This window comes from Exserohilum turcica (assembly GCF_000359705.1).
Source record: "Exserohilum turcica Et28A unplaced genomic scaffold SETTUscaffold_18, whole genome shotgun sequence".
NCBI lineage: Eukaryota > Fungi > Ascomycota > Dothideomycetes > Pleosporales > Pleosporaceae > Exserohilum > Exserohilum turcicum.
Window position 1 is genome coordinate 474,581 of NW_007360003.1, and position 17,031 is coordinate 491,611.

Below are 17,031 nucleotides of genomic sequence, written 5' to 3' on the forward strand. Positions count from 1 at the left end.
ATCGCTGTAAAGTTCTAGTTGAAATATTGACGTCATTTTCAACTAATAATCGGCGATTTGTCTTTTTAGGGCTCCTAGTCAAGTCTCTATTAATAGATCTTTTATCTCTTTCTGAAAGCTTTGAAACTCCGCCTCTACTAACTCTTTCAAGCTTTCTTTTCCAATTTTTTTTCTTTTTAAATCAATAAATAGCGTCTCTAATAGTTTTAGGTGGCTTACTAAGTAAAATAGATATATTTTTAATGGCTATATTTGCCTTTAACAAACGGGCAACTTCAGCTTCAAATTTGAAAATTTTGGATCCATAGTGAGGAATTAAGAAATCAGAAATTCAGGATAGAAAGAATCAAATATATAGTATATCATGACTAATCAGGCTTAGTGATACACTAAACTTAATTTTGTAACTTTGTCTTTAGAACTTAATATTTAATTCTAGAGGATTGCTAAAAATAGAAAAAAACATGTCACGTGATCTTCTATATATAGACTATCACATATCTCAAAACTAAGCCTTTCTAAGTAAGGACTATTGTTTTACAATAAAGGAAATTTTTATTATTTTAGTCTCCTAAATTCTATAATTTTTTTCCGCTCAGAGCTGCTGACTAAGCAGGAGGTTGGCTTACTATGCCAAACTAGGAGATCTTGGCTCTCTAGATCTGCAATCCGTTTATTTTTAGGTATTTTTTCTAGCTAGATATAAAAGTTTTAAAATAACAACTTTTTAAGTGACGTTTTTTTCGTGTCACCCCTCTGTAGTATTAATTAGCAGTATTACTAAACTCGAGTTCTTATTTTAGAGCTAATTTCTTTCATAAAAAAGTACTAAAAAGAGAAACTATATATTTTTATTTAAAAAAATAAAATACTTTTATATACTTACTACGCTTAAAAAACTATGTACTAAAATACTAAAGTAGAGTACTTCTTATAGCTAAGTAATTTACTTAATCTTAATACTATCAAAGTAGCCTAGCTATAGCTTGAAAGAAAAATAATATAAAAAGGTATACTAAAAAGTTAAGTAAAAGAGATAAAAGTATAGTAATAGTACTAAGATAAGATACCTTAATACTAAATTTAAGCTTAGATAGAGCGTATATTATTTGATATTTGAAAAATTATTAAACTTAAAGGTAGTAATGAGTATAAAGAAAGGCGGCGGGACTAATCTATATAGCTTTAACCTTATTTTTGGCGGTAATTAATGCACCTCTGTTAGCAAGAACTTTTGACAGTCACCTCCGTATACTGACGACACTCGGCGGACAAGCTTTGGCGTCACCGAGCCAGAGCCAACGCCGCGTCTCGTGCAGCACATGCGGTGTACGTGGACTGCATCTGTCTCTCTGCCTGTCTCTCTGCCTGTCTCTCTGCCTGTCTCGCCGCCTGTGCCTGTGCCTGTGCCGCCCGCCTGGCCGCCTGGCCTGCTGCTTGGCTGTGATTCTCGCGTGCACGGCGGCCATCTCAAACACTCGGGCCCCTCGCTCGTGTCGTGGTCGATGGAATCAGTACAATGCGAAACAGAACGGGACCCGGAACCCACGGCCTTTTGGACAGCCAACGGCAACCGGCGCAGCATGGGGACGAGGGGGGGGTGGAGAGAGAGAGGGAGAGGAGGGGGGGGCACTACCTAAAATAAACCGCGAGGATGGCGGCATGGCGGCGCCGAGAAGCAATAGGAGGGCGTCGGAGCGTGCGCACCCTGCCATGGCCTTCGTTTTCGACTCGACGACGCGGGCAGCTTGCCCAAGCCGGCTGCAATCCCCCTGTGGCGATCCTGCTGCCTCTCAACCGGCGCCCAGCCGCCCCAAGCCGCTTTCGGACATGGCTGCATGGCCCGTGCCCTCCCGCTTTTCGTGCCTGTAAACCAGCTCAATCCCGTTGCAAGTTGCAGCTTCTTCTTCTTCTCTCGCCCCCCCCCATCGCACTGCGCTTGCGAGAGACGTCTTTCGTCCATGGTCTGCATCTGACTTTGCACCTTTGCTGCGTTTCCTTCCCACCCCTACACTCGTTTACCCCCGCTCCGCAAAGACTAGCCCGCCAGTGCCCACGACCTGCGTGCGCTACCACAGCCGCCCCCAGACGCTCCCGCCAAGCGCCACTGCCGCCGCTGTCAACAACTAAGCAGTTTGCAGAACACGGCATTGCTCCCACATCGCCACGTCTCGCAACTACGGGCGTCTATTTTCTAGCCTCGTGCCACTGCTGCATTGCAAGCTTCGCTGCCTGGCTGCACGCAGTGCGACGCCGCCGCCTTTCATATTGTGTAGACAGCCGCCCAAGACAAGCACCCTCGCTCGCTTTCTGCCTTAACGACACTACGAATATACATATCTAATCTTTTCTTTTCACCATGGACCCGCCCAGCCTCATGGGCCTCGTTGCCCGAGCGGATGAGAATGGCATTCCCGACATCACCGACCCGTGGCCAACAAAGGATGTGAGTGTTTCCCCTGCAAAGCCCGTTGTTTGCAAACAAACTGACGCTGGCAGATTGTTTACGTTTCCGTCATTGCCCCTCTCATGTTGATGGCGCTGCTCGAATGGTTTCTCTGGGTAGCCGCCTTTCTCTACTGCATCGTCAAGGTTTTCCAAAAGGCCGAGACGGTCAGTGTGCGCATCCTATCCATTTTCTTCGGTCTTCTCTTCTTCGCCCTCCGGTAGGTTTCGCTGTCCGACTAGCCAAGGCTATAACTGACGCATTCAGTGCTATTTTCCTGCCCATCATGGTGGTCACGCTGCCGCTCCCCCCGCAAGTCACCAAATACTTCCCCAACGAGATGGTTGGCTTCCTTCAGTGGTTCGCCTTCTGGTCCTTTGCCGGTCTTCTGACGATCCCCTGGCTGTTCTGCGTCTACCAGCTCGTCACCCACTCGGTTGGTCGCGCTCGCAGGATCAAGTCGGTCCTTGACGAGGCTTCGGCGCCCAAGGTCGTCATCGTCATGCCTTGCTACAAGGAAATCCCCGAGATTCTGCTGCGAACCTGCGACTCGCTCGTCGACTGCGAATACCCTCCCTCCTGCCTTCACATTTTCCTCTCCTTCGACGGAGACCAGGAGGACGAGCTGTACCTGCACACCATTGAGAAGCTCGGTGTGCCGCTCACGCTCGACACGTACCCCAAGTCCATCGACGTCATCTACCGTAGCTGCCGCATCACCATCTCTCGTTTCCCTCACGGTGGAAAGCGTCATTGCCAGAAGAGGACCTTCAAGCTCATCGACAAAATCTACACCGAGTACCTCAAGCGCAACGACAACCTGTTCGTGCTCTTCATCGACTCTGACTGTATTCTTGACAAGACGTGCATCCAGAACTTCATGTACGAGATGGAACTCAAGCCTGGCAGCAAGAAGAACATGTTGGCTCAGACCGGTGTCATTACGTCTACGACGGAGAAGCAATCGCTCATCACTCTTCTTCAGGATATGGAGTACGTCCACGGTCAACTGTTTGAGCGTTCCGTCGAATCTGGCTGCGGTGCTGTCACTTGCTTGCCCGGTGCTCTTACCATGCTTCGATTTTCCGCCTTCCGCAAAATGGCAAAGTACTACTTCGCTGACAAGGCGGAGCAATGCGACGACCTCTTCGACTACGGCAAGTGCCACTTGGGCGAGGATCGTTGGCTCACCCACTTGTTCATGCTTGGTGCGAAGGAACGCTACCAGATCCAGATGAACCCCGGTGCTTTCTGCAAGACGGAAGCTGTGCAAACATACCGATCACTCCTCAAGCAGCGTCGCCGATGGTTCTTGGGTTTCATCACCAACGAAGTTTGCATGTTGACTGATATCCGTCTCTGGAAGCGCTACCCTATTCTCCTCGTCATTCGTTTCATGCAGAACACGATCCGTACCACCGCGCTGCTCTTCTTCATCCTGTGTATCTCGCTCATGACCACATCGCAAAAGGTCAAGAACCTGCCCGTCGGTTTCATTGCCATTTCCCTCGGACTCAACTGGCTTCTCATGTTGTACTTTGGCGCCAAGCTCGGCCGTTACAAGATCATGCTGTACCCTCTCATGTTCGTCGTCAACCCCTTCTTCAACTGGGTGTACATGGTCTACGGTATCTTCACTGCTGGTCAGCGTACATGGGGAGGACCTCGTGCTGACGCCGGAACCGCCGACGCCAAGACCACTCCTCAGGAGGCGATTGAGAATGCCGAAGCTGCCGGTGATGATCTGAACGTCGTTCCTGAGACCTTCAAGGCTTCTGCCGAGGCCAGCAAGCACCGCACTGGCGCTGCTCCTCTGCAGCCATCCGACAACATTGACGGACGCTTCGCTGCTGCAGAACGCTTGCCCAACGGATGGTACCAGCAAGGCAACGACTCTGGTCTCACTCTGCCCAACACTATGCCCCGCAATCCAAACGTTCCTCACATTCCCCTGCACCCACGCGCTTCGATGGACTCTTTCGCCTCGTACGACACTTCTGCCAACAACTCGGTCTACCTACCTCGCCGTGTCGAAAGTTTCATGGATCCTGAAGATGCTCGTGTGTACCACAAGGCTCAGCAGACGCAGAAGCCTGCCGGTGGCGCCTTCTTCGAGGAGCCTCGCGCTGGACCATATGAAGTCGGTGTCAGCAAGGGCCTCTACAGCGAATCTGTCGACTCGATCGACGACGACTCTGTCTACCAGTCCAAGGGCCCACAACGACCTGCGCAAGGTGGCGCTCACGCACCCACACGCACATCGCCTCTCTCCGCTGAGCAGAACAACACGCCCCTCGACTCGCCCAAGCCGTCTTACAACCGGTCACACAGCATGGACCAACGACAGGGACGCAGCCCCCTCGCCTACGAGAGCTTCTCGACTCAGCCAGGTGAGGACATTGAGCTTCAGGCTCCCCAGCAAAGCAGCCTGATGCGTGATGTATCACCTGCGCCGCTTGGTCAGCCCGTTATGCCTGGTGCTGGCCACGGACGTAGCGACTCAACCGACTCGAAGAAGCGCAAGAGGCTCAGCAAGGCGAAGCCCAGCAAATAAGCGTTAGTAGTCTAAATCAACGTATTGATTTTTGTTCCATCTACAGCTGAGATGGTCGCACGATACGGCGTTTCAGCACTGCCATTTCCTTGTTGTTTTGCACACGTTTGTATGCATTCGGATTCCCGGCGTTTGAAGCGAATTTCCGCACAGCACAAGACGTGTCTTTGCAGCCTTTTGCTCGGTGTACATAAAATGGTTGGTTATCTCTATACGACAATGGGGGGGGGGGATGGCTGGAAATTTACGGGTTCGGCCGCACGACGTCGTCGTGCGAATTATGACATGGCGTCGCTCCCGACACAAGAGGTCTCAATTTGAGCAATAGCCTTTGTTGGTTATATTTAGGTGAAGAGGGCCATGTGACGGACCAGCCAAAATTACCTTTTTGCTTAATGTCTAGAGTATGTCTTATACAAGACGAAAATCGATATATTATTGCTCCTGAGCCTGGGTTGACCATGTTTCCATGTGATGTTTCTATTATAGTAGAAGTGGCGGCGTCGTTATGGTCAGCATATGACTTGTCTCTCTCTCTCTCTCTCTCTCTCCATCTCTCACGTCAGCCACGGGCTGCGCCTAGACGATGCCCGCAGTCTTCTTCCCCGCTTTTTGAAACAGTTCTGGATGGTCAATGGCATACTGCGCGCCGGCCGCCCAATGATACAGCTTGGCCGCAATGACATAGCCCTCATTTGCAAACTCCCCAAGACGCGAGTATAGCTCGGCCACGGGGATAATGACACGCTGGATGTCCTCGCCCTCGTCCAAATGCTGCTCTGGCTCCGCGTCGCCCTCGTGCAAGTGAATCTCCACCATGCACAAGCACATATTCGCGCTCGTCATGCCGGGATCGGCGGCGACGGCCGGCGACGTCGACACCACCGTCCCCTTGTACCCGGTCTCCTCGTAGAGTTCACGCACGGCAGCCTCCTGGGGCGACTCGTCCTTGTCGATCAGGCCCGCGGGCCACTCGACTGTGAAACGGCCGACGGGCGGGCGGAACTGCAGCACCACTATTGTCGACGCGGGCTTGCCCGGCTGGTAAATTATATTGCCCATGGCTACCGCGTCGATGCCCGCGGCGCCCGTCGTTTTGCGGCTCGCAAGTTCCCATTCGCGCTCCGCGCCCTGCGCATCCACGTACGTTGCTTTTTGCAGCTGGATCCATTTGGCGTCGGCAGACGCGAGGGCGCTGAGCGATTTGATTTTCGGGGCTGACGCCATTTCGTGCATTCTGGGAAGACGAATGATGATAATCTCATGCCACTACAATCTGAAAATTAGTATATTCACACGGCGGGGCCTCGTAACACTGATTTCGCAACCCCCCCCCCCCCACCGACCTTGATACGGCTAGTGCTACCTACCTATCCGTATCTGAGACTCGCAAACGTCATCCGTTACACGTGCGGCCAGGTTTTGCACGTTTAACCAGAAACAAAGAAAAATAAATAAACTCAAATAAAGAACGTACCAGTTGCCGACAGCGCTGCAAGCAGTATCCCGCATTGAAAGGTGTGAGGCGAGAAAGGAAGAAAGGAAGAAAGGAAGGGGTGTGTGATGTTAACGACGCTATTCTTCAAACAAAAGCCACTCTCGGCACCTTCATAACCAAAGCAAGCATCATCCATTCTCGCGCGATTGCACCACCGCTACACACACACACCCCGCCATCGCTCCCCCGCGTTTCGCAACCTCAGCACCAAACGCCTCAGCGCTCGTCTCCCGCGTCAAACCCCGTAACAAAGCAAGCAAAAAAAAAAATGTACTCATGGCTGGAGCTGCAGAGACGTCAATCCAAGTTGCATGTACTTGATGATTGCACGACGCTTCTGCATTAGCGCCAGGAACGAACAAGCCAGCACAGTCCTGCGCAACGTCATGGAAAAGCCATCGGATAAGCTTGGTGGTTTATCGATACCTACACGCACTGCTATGACTGTGCTCGTTCTCAGTATGCAATTATCACTGACTGACCATTGAGCCCATTTCCCTCATGCTTGTTTGATATCCTTAGCCCGAGAATACCTAGTCTTTGCCTGATTGCCCATTTCAACATTGTCAGTCATGTTTTCGTTGCGCGCCCTGTCACGTGCCAAACCAACCACAACCCATCATCCCCGGACTCTCTGTAGAGCCTTTGCATCCAGCACACGCCTCAATGCTGACTTCACACACGCCGTAGTGGGCGGCGGCGTCGTCGGGCTCGCCATAGCACGGAAACTACAGTCTCGCCCCTCAGCGTCAACGGTGCTGATTGAAAAACACAGCGCAGCAGGCACAGAAACCAGTTCGCGCAACAGCGAAGTCATACACGCCGGCCTCTACTACGGGCCGTCATCCCTTAAAACCAAGCTCTGTCTGCGCGGCAAGCAACTCCTATATGAGCTCTGCGCCAAACACGGCATTCCGCACCGCAACACGGGGAAATGGATCGTAGCGCAGGACGCCTCGCAAATGGGTGCGCTGGAGCAAATCCACGACTTTGCAAAAAGCATCGACGTGCCCACGAGGTTCCTTAGTAAAAACGAAGCCAGCACCCGCGAGCCCGACGTCCGCGCCGAAGCAGGCGTGCTCGAGAGTGCATCGACGGGCATCGTGGATTCCCACAGCCTGATGCAGTACCTAGAAGGGGATTTCGAGAACAGCGGCGGCATCTGCGCCTTCAATTCGCCCGTCACGCGTATCACGCCGATCGATGCTGGGCGCGGCGGCTGGGAAATCAGCACCACGACGGCGACGACAAACGACGGCGACGACGACGACACAACGAGTATCACAGCGGAAACACTAATCAACGCCGCAGGGCTCCACGCCGTCGCCCTCTCCAACTCCATCCTGCCAGCTGACCGCCAGAAAAAAGCCTTCTACGCAAAAGGATCTTACTTTTCGTACGCGGCCTCTCGACCCCGCGTCAACACGCTCATCTACCCGGCTCCGGTGCCCGGCCACGCAGGCCTCGGCACACACCTTACGCTGGATCTCTCGGGCCGCATTCGCTTCGGGCCCGACGTCCAGTGGACAGACTCGCCCTCCGACTACGCGCCCAACACGGCCAGCCTGCCCGCCGCCATCGCAGACATCAAGCTGTACCTGCCGCGCGTGGACCCCACCGCCATTGCTCCGGATTACGTGGGCATTCGCCCCAAGCTCGGCAAGCTGGCCGCAACAAGTGGTCCCGATTTCCAGGATTTCTACATTGTGCGAGAGCAAGGGTTCGAGGCGTGGGTCAATTTACTCGCCATTGAGAGTCCCGGGCTTACCAGTTGCTTGGCGATTGCTGAGGAGGTGGAGCGTTTGTTGTATGCATGAATCTTCTTCTTTTTCTCCTTTTCGAATTGATCTTGGGCGTGAACATTCTGTGCCTTGTAGAAATAATCAATTGGTGGTGGTATATTGGAATCTAGCGCGTGATGGGTTTACAAACGACATAAATGTACAACATGGCATGTCGAAAAACATTTAAACAGTCAAAACCTGTACTACAGGCATTAATCTATACACTTAACACTTGTTTAAAAAAAACGAACACCAAGATTCTACCTCTCATCCTCAATTTGCCTCCTCAAATCCTCCAAGGCGGCCTTCCGATTGTCCAAATGTCCCTGTAGTCCCTCGACTTGCTCTCTGACGGTTTCAATCTCCTCTCTGATACCCGCTAGACCCTTGACAGCACCACCCTCGTCGTTGTCCAGCTCTTTGAGCACATTCCGCTTGTAGTCGAGCAAGAGCTCCAGCTCGCGCTTGACCAGCGCCGGTTTACTGTCCTTGTTGCGTCCATGCCGCCGCTTCTCCGCCTCCTTCTCCACATCTGCAATCTTTTGCTCGAGCTCACGCAGTTGCTTCTTTAGCCGCACCTCCTCCCAGTCTTCTGTTGTGCGACCGCCGAAATCTGTGCCCTTGCCGCCTCGCGCGCCGTAGGTATTGGCGCGATCGCCCACACCGAGCCGTGTGAGGTATGCGTCGCCAAACTTGGCTTTGCGGCCTGTCGAAGTGCTCTCGTCGCGCGTAGCCGCCCACCGCGAGTTGGCCGTGGAGTTGAGGTCGTAGTCAATGTTGCCCTTTTCAAAGCTGACGCGGAGAGACGGGGGAACGCTACGCGGAACGCGGAACCCTTCGCTTCGTTGGTTGAGAATATGCAGGAACGCCAGCGCAGCATCCTTGCCCACGCTTTCCCTCGCCTTGGGATTGACCAGGTTCCATGCGAAGCGTATGTCCGAGTCCGGCACGTCCTCCAGGCTCTCAAACAAGCCGGCCAGGCTGTCAAAAGCGATATTGCCATGGCCGTCGCGGTTCGCAGTGTAGATTTCCTCGTATTTAGCCTTGTCGCCCGGCGACATGTACCAGTCGAAGCCGTCGCGCAGACCCGGCGTGTCGTCATCGTCCTCGACCGTCTCGTATGCGGGTTGGGAGCCGGTGAGGGCGCGAGTTGCCTGGACAAGGTGTGCTTTTGATTCGGGAACAAGCCAGTCGGGAAGGACCTTGGGCACGTCTAGTGATACCTATAGGGCTCTTGTTAGCCTGCGAACGCCGTCAGCGCCCAAGCGGCGACATACCCCGTTGATCAGGTCAAAGATGAGTCGCATCGCCACGCAAAACTCCTCAAAGTCCAGCTTGCCATCGTTGTCCACGTCTGCCAAGTCCCACACCCGCTCTAGCTGGTCGTCTCTGAGGTGTGAGTTCTTGAGGACGGGGGCTGCTTGCGCGCCGTCGAGATGTGTGCCGCCATTGCTGAGAGAGCTGAAGATCTCCCAGTACTTTTCAATTTCGTCCTGCTCGATGCGATTCGGCGCCATGTTTTGGACAATTATTATATATGGGGGTTCGGGAGAGCAGAGCTGATCAAGGCGGTTGGGGTGACGTTCAAGGGTGCTGTTGCGGGTTGTCGGGGATGGCGGAGCTCTGGCCGCGGCTGGGTGGTTACGTACCGTCGTCGGGCTGGGCTGCTACTCACTGGCCCAGCCCGCAACACTTCATGCCTCACCACCACACCATATGCTCACGTGCTGGCCACCATGCCCGTCTCGCTTCTACCAGACCACGAATTCACGTACAAGGCAGGCAACCTATTCTCAGTGCAGTTCAATTCAATACCTGTTTACATGGAACAAGTAGCTACTCCTTATTATAATAGTTACATCAACCCAACCATGTAAAACATAGCCCAAAATCCAGAGACCGACATTTTCCTATATAGTTGCGCCCCAGTGCAAAGTATACAAAGCAAGAAAAGACAGGATGCGTCGTGCAAGGTGACACATAGAAAGATAAAACACCGCTAAATGCAAATAAACTCAGTTTTGCCTTTACATCATGTTGGCGAGCTCATGGTCAATGGCTTGAGTAAGGAAAATCTTCCTCTCGCCGGTAAGCTGCACCTGCAGCCGCTGCTCAGCGAGCGCAATAATTTGCTTACGCGTCACCCTATCAAGGTCGGCGTCCCGGAGACACGCCTGCACAGTCTCGATGATTTGCCCGTCACTGGGGCCGTTCATCATGCTCTGGAAGTTTGTAGTACTGCCTGGGCGTGACTGACTGACACCATAGCTCAGAGGGCTGCGTCCACGGATAGGCGGTGTGGATGCCATGAGATTGTCTGAGCTCTGGAAGCCGGCCATACTCTGTCGTTGACCATACGGCGAGGCCGACTGGTTGCGGAAGCTGTCAGTTACACTGCCCGACACGGCCCGGCTGTCTTGCGGGTTGTCCTGGTAGCGAGTCATGTGCGAGTAGGTCGACTGGCGCGCGTTGAGGCCCTGGTAGGGACCAGGAGACTGGGGTGGCATGTGCGAGATGTGCTGCATGTTGGACATGACGGTAGATGCTGGCTTAACCGACGAGTAGACGGATTGCATGTCGTTCATTTCGTAAGCCTCGTCCTCGTATGCGTTGAAGCCGCCCTTCTCTGTTCCCATACCAGGAATACCACGGCGACCAGGGAGATCGTTGCGCTCGGCGTACTCGTCCCATCGCATCATGGGAATAGACTTGGGGTCAAAGCCTTCTTCGTCGGTAGTGAGCACCTGCTTGGTTCCTTGCTCGCCGATGACGATACGCGTGTTACCCCAAGAGAAATCATCCTGCTTCCAGAACGAGTAAAGCGGAAGTGCCAGAGAGTGAATAGGGAAGGCCATGATGTAGATGATCATCCATCCGACGTGTTGCCATTGGCGCTTGATGATGAAGATGAGTGCCTGGAGACCGTACACAGCTGCAAGCATGATGATCGAGAGCAGGGGGAATTGACCCTTGCCGGTAGAGACAGTGTACACCAAGTAGATCAGGTATGCGCAGATGGACGGGAGAACGAGGGTACCGAAGAGATCGACAAAGACGACGAATCGCATGGAGAAACAACAAAAACCGCAGAGATCCTTGAGGAAGACGAGCTCAACCAAATTGTGAATGGTAGAGTTAATCCATCGACGTCTCTGTGAAAGCAGAATGCTCCAGGTATCGGGAGCGGCCGTGAGAGCGTAGGCGTCAGGGACAAACTTGTACGACATGGAAGGGAAGTGCTTGGTCATCAGAGTCGTCAGGTAACGATCCTCACCAAGCGAAAGCAGGTTCTTCTTGTGCAGCGTGTCGACAATGCAGTCAGCATAATCTTTGATGATCTTGTCGGCAATAATCAGAGGCTTGCCCTTGTCGGCGGTGCGCAGACGGTACATGGTGAAACTACAGCTTGTTAGCAATTATTCCGTTGCCAGCTCATGACAAAAGGACTTACCATCCAGGCAAACAAGTAACGCTGCCAAACAAACTCTCAAAGGCCTTGGACAGATGATGCGAAATGTAGTACTCGTAAACTTGGATCATAGTCCACCAAGACCGGTCCTCGTTCTCCAAGCTCGTCTCACCGCAAATACCGGCAATCTTGGAGTCGTGGGCACAGGCTGCTACAAGACGGTTGAGAGAATCGGGCTTGACCATGGTATCGGCGTCAATCATGAGCAAATACTCGTACAGCTCTGGATCCACACCGATGATGTTGTTGATTTGATGGAACATTTCGAGTTCGAGGGGGTTCATGGCGGAGCGGTGGTGAACACGGTTGAGGAAGCTCATGAGCAAGATTTGAGAGTCTCGCTTACCACGGTTACCAGGCTTGGACTTGTGCTGTTCGGATTCTTTGCCCATCTTGACAACCACAATGTACGGAACGACGTTGCCCTCGAACTCGTACAGACCAGAGTAAACCTTGCCGTAGTTCAGCTGCTGACTTCCCTCGCCAACCGACCAGAAGGGAAGCGCAGGTGGGTCAACCTTTGGATCAACACCAAGAATGTCGAGAACAATCTTGGGCGTAGGGCGATCGTTACCACCACCGACAATCATTCCGTCGCAAATAACACAAATGAGCTTGCGCTTGTTGTCATAGGCAAGTGCCGTGAGGGAGTCTACACTCTTCCGGATAGAGTCCTCGCCTTCAGTGTATGCTGGCACCTGGCAAATGACAAACTTGTCCTGGTTGGCTGGGCGCTTTCGAGAACCAAGTTGGAGCGCAGCCAGAAACTTCACCACAATGACCGTGCAGAGGAGGATACTGACCGCAAGCAAGATCCAGTCGTTGACCGTACACCTTGCGCTGTCGCGGAAATCCGTCTTACCAACGTAGAATAGGTTATCCAGACACTGCAGATTGTATGCTCGTGCAGTGTCATTGAGTTGGTTCTCAAAGTCCGATGAGATTTCTTGGCCCGCGTTGTTCTTTACCAAGTCGACTAGTTTGGGGTCCAGAAAGTTGTACTGGGGTTGGTCTTGCATAAAGTTGGTCGTGACGAAGTAGTCGGTTAAATCATAAATCTTGTCCTTGAGCATAAACCACATGTGGTTCTCGTTGGTACCCTGACTTTTGACATCTTTTTCTTTCCACACAAGATCACCCTTCCTGTACTGCGTGATGGCAGGGAGGAACACTTTGGGGTACCAATCTTCCTGTTTCAGTGCTTTACTGTCGGGCATGTTCGTTTGTGATCCAGAAGTGTGTACAGCCAGCGAGTTCAGGTTCTGTGCCTCGGACGTGTTGAGCTTCAACTGCAGGACGCGGTTTTGAGGCGTGTCCTTGATCAGGTTGGGGCAAGCGAGGTATAGCGGTGGAATGATGTATGGGTTCATGTTGGCGCCGGCCATCTCCATCATACGCTCATTGGTAGTCTCAATGTTGGAGTCACTGTGTTGCCGCCTCCAAAAGGACGTCAAGTCATATACGACACCATAGTGGCTGACAAAATAGTCGGCTGCGCCCTGATGCTGCGACACCTCTTTCTGGTTCCACACCTTGTCTTTCTGGGGACAAATGAGTTTACCGAAAGCGACAATGTAGAAGACAATGGTGACGTTGAGCAGCGTGATGAGCAGGACCAAAACAAACTTCTCTCGCCATGCCAAGCGAACATCGGGTCGTTTCATTCGGCCAACCCATTTCAGGAGCGGCGAGGGAATCCAGAAGGTCATGGCCCAGACAAATCCAACCCACAGCCTTCGGGTGCCGGTCATGGGGGTTTCAGTGACGACAGCATTGCCGGATGACTCAAGATCATAGTATGACACGCCCTTGTTTTCGTCGCCCTTCTTACCAAGACCGTAATCACCGGGTCCTGTTGTAGGGACTGTACGAGCAGTGGGAGCGATGGACTTGGCATCCGCAGTTCCGGCTCCGTGCAGGCTGGCCGCGCTCTGAAACGGGTTCTGGGGAGTCGCAGATCGCATCTCGGGAAGGGGCGGGAAGAAGGTGCTGGCCGTGGGGGGAAGCGTGTTGGGATATCCATTGTCCATGTGAGCGCCGCCAGGCATGCCCCCGAGCATGGAAGACTCAAGCTCTTGTGTCTTGAGGTCAAGCTGCGACTCGGCCTCCCACCATACACCCTCTCGTACCCACACACGCTCCTTGCCTACCACGACTTCGCCGTTGCTCCAACCACGCTGAAGAATCCAGTTCTGGATACCTTCTTGACCATCCATGCAGCCAAGGGGCGCATATCGGTCGTGGAACTCGTGGTGATCAAAATCGGCAGTGAAGTCGAGGTTGCGGTTGCGGCGGTTTGCCCATTCGGGCAGGCGCCACTCACGTAGCTGTCGAGAGATTACGCCAGCTTGCCAAGTGGAGTTCAAGTCCTGGTTCAAGGACGTGGGAATGTTGTCGGAGGGGTGAAGCGCGAGCTGGAACCAGACTCTGCTGCTGGCTACAGTGAGAGCTAGGTCAAAACGGCCGTGCTTGCCAAGAACAATGCCGCCATTTGGCACAGGGTTGAGCAGCTGCTTGACAAAGTTGGCCTCGTCGGGGATCTCGAGAGCAAGCTTGTCGAGGGCGGCCTCGCGCCTCTCCAAATCAGCTTCCTTTTCGCGCGTAGCTGGGCCGTTCAAGCCCAGCTCAATACTGCAGGTCTGCACGGCATCCCTCATGCCCTCAAGGACTGAGTTGGCAACTGGCGGCACAGGTACACCGTCTTCACGCATTTCTGCGTTGATGCCTTCACTGTCGTCGAACACGGTGCGTAGCGCGACCGCCTTGCCGAGCGCACGACTGGGGATATCGACAACAGTAATGTTGACAATGTCACCGTCCTCGGGCTCACCAGAAGCGTACATGCCACTGCCATCGCTGCCATCATAGCCAGCCTTGGCGTGATGAATCTCCTGCTTGATGGAGGCGTTGGCATGAGCAATCACGTAGTCCACAATGGACTCGTAGAGGCCACCAATGGCGACTTCGCGCTCGTTGGAGCCCAGCTTGTGTCGGAGGGTGCCCTCGGGCAGATCCATGAGCGTCTCGACATCCTCGCACACAGATGCAAGGGCTTCCTCATCCATGAAGTAGTCCAACGTGTTGCCCAGCTTCAGCAGACCAGTCAGACAACTGATGAGACTCGTTAGCTTGCTGCCCTTGATGCCGATAGCCTTGAGGTTTGCGCGGAAGTCCTCGGCGGCCGCGGCATCGTCGGCGTCTGGCAAGTAGGCCGGGGGCTCGTAAGTGCCCGAGCGGCGAAGGAGCGCGTATTTGTCGAGCGACTGGATATCCAGATATTCCCGCTCCTGCTTGGACGCTGAGCTCGAGTTGAGGTAGTAGAACACGTCAAAGGCGCGGAAGCCGGTCTGGGACGGAACCTGAAGCAGTCCCTGTTGCACATCAATGCCGGATGTGGAGAGCTTGATTTCGGCAGCAACAACGGTGCCGGCAAGGTTGATGGTGAAGATGGAGGCAAGTGCGGAGTAGCGGGGCATGGAAGGGTTTTGCGGGGTGACGCAGTGGGTGAAGGCCTTGAGAGCCTCGAGAGCAGTGTAGAAGTTGGAAGGGAGCGAGAGTGGCAGGCTGGACACGAAAGGCGACAAGAGCGAGGGGCTCGACTCGTGCAGCGAACTGGAGACGGTTAGCACACGTCCATGGGCTGCAGCGGTGCTTGGGGAGATGCTTACGCCAATACTATGCATCCGTCTTCGGCTCGGCGGCGGGCATGTTCCCATGCCTTTCGTCCCAGCTCCAGGTCGACGGTGCCGCCAATGCGGTTGTCGATGATGCTCTTCGAATTGACCCACGTGTTGACGACGAGGCTAGTGCTGGCCTCGAGGTTGTACGAGCGGCCATTCTTGTAGGCCGAGTTGAGTGTGTTGAGCAGCGTCGTGGTGGACGTGGTCGAGGACTGGGCTCCGCCGCGCGGCCCTGCGGCCGAAGCAGTCGAGTAGACCGACATGCGGGAGTTGTTGACGAAGCTCATGGTGACGGGCGGAGGCTGGTCGCCTCGTGAGCGGATGGGTGGGCGTCGATGCTATAACGAAGGGCCTTGCCCGGTGTAACGGCGTGTGTGGTGGTGCTGTCCTGAGGCGGTTTTCCCAGCGCGCCAGGGACGGGGACCCGGGCAGAGAAGGGGTGGGTGAGATGAGGGGAAAGGGGGGGGGAAGGGCAGAGATATTACACCCCGATGCTGGACGAGCAGCAGGCGGGACAGTAGCGAGTGGACGGATTAAACGACAGTATGGAGAAAGAACAAATGCACGCAACGAGAGGCTCGCCAAAGGCAGACTGAGAGCAGCCGGCGATGTTTGTTGGCCCAAGGCAGAGGGGATTTGCGGCCAGGCCCAAAACGGCGTGGTGCGGTAACATTACCAGTTAGGGGGAGTTAGCGGGGGCGCGGCGGCGGTCGGGCCCATGCAGCATCGAAGCATCAACACCAGCCCAACATGGATGGCGGGCTGGATCCGAGTGGCCACAGCCCAGCTGCTCCCATGGCCGCAGGACGTGCAATAATACGAGCGGGTGGCGCTGGCAGCACGGAAAAGTGGCCAGCCCCTATTTTTAGCCGGTTCATGGGCCCTTCAACGTCGCTCGCCGGGGAAAGGGCTTGCCGGCATGAGGAAATTGATAGCAATTGTTTTTGCTGCTGCTACCGACGCCCCATGGCCTCGCAGCCCATGGCGCGGGTCACGCTATCGATAAGACACAGGCGGTGGCCAGGGTGTGTGGAGATCGCTTCCGGCCTCGTCAAAGGCTTAATGTGCGGTGCAGGGGGCGGAGCGAGTGCATCGAGAAATCCACTAGGGCTCCCCCTTCATCTAGCCCTCATCTGCCCTACCCACAGCCGTTTCAACCTCACTAAGACGCCGAGTCAATTTCCACCATCCGCAGTTACCGGCCGCACATATGCACACGCCTCGCAATGGAACCCCAGCACGTGCAGACTGGCACTGTGCAGCCAAAAGACGTGTGGAGCACGGCGTACAAAAAAGACTGCTGCCACTGCGGCTGCAGCGAGACGATGCCCCCCGCCATGCTCGAGAGCGGAGCCGTGGGCCTCAACCAAATCCGAGCAGAGAAAGCGGTGCTGCTAGCTTGCCGCCGTCACGTGAGCGGTGCGCGCATGGGGGGCTGACGACTGGCACGACATGGCACGACGGGGCACAACGGGGCAAGACATGGGCGGCGGCGGCGAGGGCAGCGGGCGTTGGGATTGCCGCGCAATCGATACACCTTTGCCTGCTAGTGCATTAGAAGCTGCACGCAGCTGTCATCGTTCCCGCCACCGCGAACACT

The 17,031-nt window shown here is 54.2% G+C and overlaps 5 protein-coding genes across 5 annotated transcripts; 2 read left to right on the plus strand and 3 right to left on the minus strand.

Annotated features, from left to right (window-relative positions):
- Positions 1-2,359: 2,359 nt before the first annotated feature.
- SETTUDRAFT_28074 (glycosyltransferase family 2 protein) lies at positions 2,360-5,000 on the plus strand (the record flags this gene model as incomplete). Its single annotated transcript, XM_008026340.1, has 3 exons — positions 2,360-2,446; positions 2,500-2,666; positions 2,714-5,000. 3 exons carry the CDS (start codon positions 2,360-2,362, stop codon positions 4,998-5,000), a joined length of 2,541 nt encoding a protein of 846 aa, XP_008024531.1.
- Positions 5,001-5,579: 579 nt separating this feature from the next.
- Positions 5,580-6,227, minus strand: SETTUDRAFT_108982 (uncharacterized protein; the record flags this gene model as incomplete). Its single annotated transcript, XM_008026463.1, has 1 exon — positions 5,580-6,227. The coding sequence occupies one exon, from the start codon at positions 6,225-6,227 to the stop codon at positions 5,580-5,582; it is 648 nt and encodes a 215-aa protein (XP_008024654.1).
- An 843-nt stretch (positions 6,228-7,070) lies between these two features.
- Positions 7,071-8,457, plus strand: SETTUDRAFT_47219 (uncharacterized protein; the record flags this gene model as incomplete). The annotated part of the gene is made up of 1 exon (XM_008026373.1): positions 7,071-8,457. One exon carries the CDS (start codon positions 7,071-7,073, stop codon positions 8,313-8,315), a length of 1,245 nt encoding a protein of 414 aa, XP_008024564.1. The 3' UTR covers positions 8,316-8,457.
- Positions 8,458-8,542: 85 nt separating this feature from the next.
- Positions 8,543-9,799, minus strand: SETTUDRAFT_184402 (uncharacterized protein; the record flags this gene model as incomplete). Its single annotated transcript, XM_008026464.1, has 2 exons — positions 8,543-9,505; positions 9,560-9,799. The coding sequence occupies 2 exons, from the start codon at positions 9,797-9,799 to the stop codon at positions 8,543-8,545; spliced, it is 1,203 nt and encodes a 400-aa protein (XP_008024655.1).
- Positions 9,800-10,078: 279 nt separating this feature from the next.
- SETTUDRAFT_130651 (glycosyltransferase family 2 protein) lies at positions 10,079-15,859 on the minus strand. The gene is made up of 3 exons (XM_008026465.1): positions 15,420-15,859; positions 11,734-15,363; positions 10,079-11,681 (listed from the first exon to the last, which is right to left on the minus strand). The coding sequence occupies exons 1-3, from the start codon at positions 15,716-15,718 to the stop codon at positions 10,310-10,312; spliced, it is 5,301 nt and encodes a 1,766-aa protein (XP_008024656.1). The 5' UTR covers positions 15,719-15,859; the 3' UTR covers positions 10,079-10,309.
- Positions 15,860-17,031: the final 1,172 nt, after the last annotated feature.